We start from the raw sequence: 6,076 nt of genomic DNA, 5'->3' as shown, positions 1-6,076 counted from the left end.
TTAACCTGTTTTGTTGTTTTTCTCTACAAGGCATATTTGTTCAGAGGGCTGGGGATTGTTTAGGAAGTTACTGCCAGTCCTCAGATGTTTGTGCTTTCTGGGGGCGGAGGGAGGATTGCTGCTATCACAAGCTTATTACACGCTGTAAGGAAGGACATGAAGCAGCAAGTTTTTAAAGTAGTATTAATCTCTTCTGTGGTTTCAGAACGCCTCTGGGAGCCTCCTTGGATGAGCAAAGCAATCCTCTGTTGAAGGGTAAGGAAAGACTTTACCTATCTCTTGCTGTGGGAACTGTGCTTTTGTGGACATTCACCTGAGACCTTGGCATTTCATCAGCAGTGCAAACCAGAGCCTAGTTGGCATTGCCGAGTTATTTTCACTGTGAAGCAACTGTGCCTGGGAAACTGGAGGAGCTGGGAAAGATCCTGAATAAGTCTTTCTGGAGACTTAAAAAACCCTCCAAATTGTGCAGAACAGGGAGGTTGTAATTTCCTCTCTGAACTGGTGAGCGTTAGGCAGTCTCTGTCTCTTAACAGCTCTGGTTGCAACACCTAAAAATTTTACTATCTGAGCAGGTCTGAATAATAAAGTTCAAAGTACAGTGAGAATGTGCAGGTAGTGACAAGGTGCAGAGGAACTACTTGCAGTGCCTGGAGTCTTCAGTTTTTAATCCGGTATAGGGAGAGAGGGAAATGGCTGAGATGAATTTACACTCTGGATCTCCCTGGTAAGATGTCTGGAAGATAGATAATGTAACAGCAGGAGGCACAGATGTGTTGGGTGGTACCTCCAGACTTCCACTTGATTTTCTTGCAGGTTGACTGGGGGTTGTTTCTGAGCACAAAAATAAAGGAGTGTTTTAAAAGCCGTTCTCTTTCAAGATAATTTTTCTATGTTGTCAAATATAACCTCTCTTGTTAGAGTGGTTTTTCTGTGTGAGTAATGCAGGGATTATAGACATAGTCTGGTTATACCCTGTTGTATCCACTGAAATGTCTTGCTAGTATCTTGAGCTGTTGGAAAGAAAATGCTGCAGCATTCTAGTTGTTGAGCTGCTAACTGTATGTTTTCAGGCATGCTGGTAAGAAATGGAGGAAGTTTTGAAGATGACTTATCCCTGGGAGCTGAAGGTGGGTGTGGCAGGATTATGACTCTTTTTCTAGAAAAAACATTTTAAAACTATGTTCAGTCATCTGATATATATATTTTAAAAGCATTTTCCTTCTGGTCAAAGGCAGTTGATAAAGCTGGCTAGAAAACCAGCATGAAGCACATAGGAAAATGCAGGGAGATGTGGTTTTTTGAGTGTATTAGATGTGTATTAGAGTGTATGTTCCTGGTGTTAAACCTGCTGGTCTAAACTGAAGGTCAGAGGCAGCCCTGAATTTGCATCTGCTTTCTCATTTTAATGGCCACAGAAGCAGCATAGGTTGGAGTACCCACTGAGGCTGTGATAAAGTAGTTTCTCCTACTTGTTCTTCTTGTCTGTGGGTTGCTCTTGGCGGCCATACATGCCCACTTCCACAGAATCCCCTGGGAGTGGCATGTATGGGCTTTTGAAAGGAGGAATGAAATTGTCAGCCAAGAGGCAAACCCTTTAAGGGCTAAGTGCTTTTAAACAAGAAAAGCATCAAAGCGAAGTAAGTGTTTTGGATTAGCCACCACATACACTTGGCTGTCACTAGCTGCTTTTCTCTTCCCGTTTTTAACAGGAAGGAGATGTGACTGTTTATGGTGGACTTCTTGACAGAAAAAGACTTTTCACCTTTCTGTTGATCCATAAACAAACAAAAGCACTGTGGATCCTGCTCTAACAGTAGCATCTTGAAATAAAATGTCAAAAACTGATCTCACAGACTGGGGCCTGGGGTTTTCTGCAGGATAGGGGTTGTAAGACTACTCTTTTTTAGTGTTTAAAAAAAAGACAGAACCACTCTCCGCCTTTAGCTTTTAATGGTTTTTTTTTTTTTTTCAACTGCAGCATTTGAGAAGTGTCAGAACTTATATAATACATAGCCCTTTTTTCCACAGCAGTCTTGCTGGTAGTATCAAAGTAGTAGGGCAGATCCTAGAGGAAGGAAATATCTTTAATATTTAAAGATTCAGGACTTCTTAGAAAAACACTTGATCTGATAATGACCTTGGTCTGGTAATTATGGAGAAGCAGTAAATGAGTCCCGTATTGCAATAGATTAAATAGGATTACATTTTCTTGCCGACAGTCTTTTTTGCTTAGATTGCCTGCAGTACAAAGATTTCATTGGAAAAGTTCCATTGTAATGATAATCCAAGCTCTGAGTGTACTACTGAGAGCACAAGAGTCAGTACATTTTAAAACATCTTATCACTTCTTTCTTTGCAGTTTTTTTCCTCTTATCATTCCCAAGGATTTCTTGTTTTTATGAGCCTTTAGGCACAATGTTGTTTCCCTCCTTTTCAGATAACAAAAGTCCCAATGCTAGAATTGATGATTGCTTTTTTTTTTCCCCTGGATAAGGATGTGGGTGTTTCTGCTGGGATTTACTTCCTATCTGAGAACAAGGGGACAACAGAGCTACTTGGAGCAGTGCTGCATGCCCTGGCAGACAGGCAGCCCCTTTGAGTCTGGTGTGAAAAGCCTGCCCTTGTGCATCTGGGACTGCCAGAATCCAGTTACAGACTGGAGCCTTGTGTGAATGGTCCAGAGGACATTGGGCAGGCTTTGTAACCCCAGCCCTCTACTGAGCTGTTAAAAAACATGGTTCAACAGTTCAAACTAGTCAGCAGGCAATCCATATAGTTAGGCTTACCTTCTTCATAGGCAAGAATGTTTTTTTTAAAAAAAGAAGAGATGTGGCATCTATATTTCTTACACATTTAAGTTATTTTGTGACTCTGAGACGTGAGGTTTCTGTGTTTTGTTCTCAGTTGCTGGCTGTATCCTTCTGGCACAGTGAGTTGAGATACAGGGCTTTGGTTTTCCTGACAGTATGTTTGACATCACTTTGCTCTTTTTGTAGCTAATTCTAAGGGCTCCAATAACATATGTGTGCTTCTTGCCTGTCTCCTGGGTCAAGTTTGAATTGCCTCTTTGAAGAACCCATAATTTAAAGATGGGGTCAACTCTCTGACTTGACAGGGTGTTGATTTTCAGAAAGAATAATGCTGCCTGGGATGTTCCTGTGTGGAGTGGGACTGATCCAGGTGCAGAAGGTGCTGACTTCCCTGCCAGAGGCTGGTGTCCAGGTGCTCAGTACTTGGTGGCTGGCCTCCTTCCAGAGCCCTCTTGAATTTGAGGGTGGCTACTGGTCCCTTCAGCACCATAGGCTTCACCTATCTCTTGTCTACGGATTGCACAGTTTAGGGAGCTGGGGCCCTGCCTGACTTGGAGAGCAGTCCATCTGATGAATAGTGAATATAGTCTCAGTACCTGCCTTGGGGCCAGCTGCATTTCCTATGTCCTTTCCTTGCCTCCACCAGAGGAGTCCTCACATGCCCACATCTCCTTCTCCGCTTCTCAGAACCACCGAGCAGCTGGTAATCACATCTTCAACTGCAAAGTGATAAATGGTTTATATAGCAATTACTAGCTTACCACACATTACTATGATTAATGATAGCAGGTAAATATGTGCCCCTGTGAGATTTTATTTTAGACAAAGCCTGAATAAACCAGATTGTCTTTGTATCAGCTATATACTAGAAACCCTGGAAATGAATATTTATATAGGAAGACAAAAATCTGGCTTATGTAGGAGTGTTGGTAAACATGCGCACTGCCTGCTTCTCCCTACTGGTGTGGGAAGTGTGATTCTGAAGAGGTTTGTGTATAACTTCTTTTTTTTCTACAGCTAATCATCTACGGAGTGATACCCAAGTGGAAACATGGTAAACCTGTTTTTTTTTTTTTGTTTACTTCAGGGAAGTATTTCTACTAGGGAGTGGGAGGGAGAACGAACAGTGGAAGTTGTGGAGGCTGCCTCAGAGCTGAAGGTCTTCAGCTCATGTCTGTTCTGTGAGAGGGAAAGAGAATATGCAGATAACACAGAAACAGTCATGGGGAAATGTGGAGGGAGGAGGGGGGAGGGGAATGAAAACCAGAATTTTATTCTTCTGGAAGACTTGGCATAGATACTGAGGTAGCAGGAGGAAAACAGAGAAATAGCAAATCTACGTAACTTAGTATGATTTACTTTCTTTGCCTCAGTGATCTCTCACCATTTAAGAAATTTCAAGGGAAAATGAGTTTTGCCTTTCAGAGCAGATGTCCTTTGGGAATGGGGGGAGAAACAAACAAACAAAAAAAACTATTTTGAGAGAGAGGCTCCTCCTGTATAGGGAGAGCTTTGTCCTCCAGAGAGATTGGCAATAGTAGTACATTTAAGCCCAAAGTATCACTTAATGCTGTGACAGCTCCTCCAGATGCAAGAAGGAGATAATTTGAGACTGGGAAAGAAATTGGCTGGAAGCCTGGGTTTGAGCTTCCTCCAACTTGGAGCCTCTTCAACTTCCCTGGCCACCTCCAGGACAGCTCACAGCCTTGGTCTGCTGGTGTGTGGCAGCTGGGATTGAGGGGTAACTGGGTAACTCCTCCAGAGGCATGGAGAGGTGGCCCTGTCACAGAGAGGAGGTCTTCCTTGAGAAGACAGCAGCACAGGGAAGGCAGAGCAGGGCAACTCACCCAAGGCTGGTCTTTCTTGCTGGACGTGGGTGGGATCAAGGAGGGTGGAGCAGCAAGGGGAGACCAGGGATTTGTTTTCTAAGTTTACATTTGCCTTCAAATTCTTACTGTCTACGTACGTTTGTGCTGAGGCATCCCAGGGTTCACTTTTGTTACTGTATTTCAATAAATGACATTGGCTAATATAAACCAGATAACACTGACAGGGAAAAGAGAAAATCAACAGTGCTGGCTTAGCTCTCCTGCAAGACAGAGAATCGAGTCCCCTCATGAAAAAGGTTTGTCATAGAGGTCTTCTCCATTTATGTTGACAGCAATGGTGTGGTGGCGAAGGAGAGGAGGCTTCAGTTCCACCAGAAGGGGCGAAGTATGAACTCTACTGGGTCTGGAAAAAGCAGTGCAACTGTTTCAAGGTAAGAGAGTACTATGCTTTGAAGGTCATGGCACAGTTCAGTGGAATTTGGCTCTGCTTTACTGGCAAAACTTACTTCTGTTCCTCAGTTAAATAGAAATTGGCACAATTTATGTGCATTGTTGCATTTACTAGTGGAGAAGGGAATTTTCATTTGGTTGCTTGAAAAACTTATGTTTGTTTCCAGTTGTGTTTTGCAGTAAATACTAACAAACGGGCCTAAATGTCTGAAATTTTATCAACTTTTTAAAATAAGAGCTCTGCAGAATAAGGACTGACTTCATAAATTACAGGATTGGATTGGAGATGTGTCTGAGCTGATGGCTGTGGTGATGGGAACCAGAACTTCAGATGCAGAGGTCTCCCCCAGTTATTTCCTAAAGTAGGCCAAGCTTTAGGATTCAAAAGTTCAATAGGCCAAGCTATCTACTGGGTTGAATTAGCAGTTGGGTGGAAAGGACTGGGTCTTAAAAGGAGACAAGTAGATAGTAAACATGTTTTCATTTATCTAGTGTTTCTGAACTACTGGAGCTTTATGAGGAAGATCCTGAAGAAGTGCTCTATAACCTTGGGTTTGGAAGAGATGAACCAGATATTGCTTCAAAAATTCCAGCAAGATTTTTTAATTCATCGTCATTTGCTAGAGGGATAGATATTAAAGTGTTTTTGAATGCCCAAATACAGCGCATGGAAGTGGAAAATCCGAATTTTGCTTTGACAAGTAAGTATGGTTTTGAAGCAAAATTTATTTTTTGAGTTCTCAAACCCCAAAAGACTGTGTTTATCTAATATTTTGGCAAACATTCTTTACAGCCTACAGACCTAATATCATTCAGGATCCATAATAAGCCTCTTGCTTGGTTTATATATGACAGGAGGTGACCCTCAGTGTTGCACACTTTGGGGTGAGGGGAAGGTATTTGTAGTGAGGGGTGGAAATGAAGGGCATCCTATACAATACACTGCCTTTTGGTTTTGTTAGCATTCCCATCTCTGGCTTCTAA

The 6,076-nt window shown here is 42.4% G+C and overlaps 1 protein-coding gene across 1 annotated transcript in view; it reads left to right on the top strand.

The window, feature by feature from the left end:
- The first annotated feature begins 205 nt into the window (after positions 1 to 205).
- The window catches only part of ITPRID2 (ITPR interacting domain containing 2), a 31,197-nt gene continuing 25,326 nt past the window's right edge, over positions 206 to 6,076 (top strand). Inside the window, exons 1-5 of the mRNA XM_054381472.1 lie at positions 206 to 255; positions 1,074 to 1,130; positions 3,831 to 3,867; positions 4,975 to 5,073; positions 5,585 to 5,793. Coding sequence (XP_054237447.1) covers positions 1,076 to 1,130; positions 3,831 to 3,867; positions 4,975 to 5,073; positions 5,585 to 5,793 — 400 coding nt within the window. The 5' untranslated portion in view covers positions 206 to 255; positions 1,074 to 1,075. The remainder of the gene's footprint in view (positions 256 to 1,073; positions 1,131 to 3,830; positions 3,868 to 4,974; positions 5,074 to 5,584; positions 5,794 to 6,076) is intronic.

This window comes from Indicator indicator, chromosome 5 (assembly GCF_027791375.1).
Source record: "Indicator indicator isolate 239-I01 chromosome 5, UM_Iind_1.1, whole genome shotgun sequence".
In the NCBI taxonomy this organism is placed as follows: domain Eukaryota; kingdom Metazoa; phylum Chordata; class Aves; order Piciformes; family Indicatoridae; genus Indicator; species Indicator indicator.
Note: the sequence above shows the minus strand (reverse complement) of the source record. Positions and strands in the feature narration are given on the sequence as shown.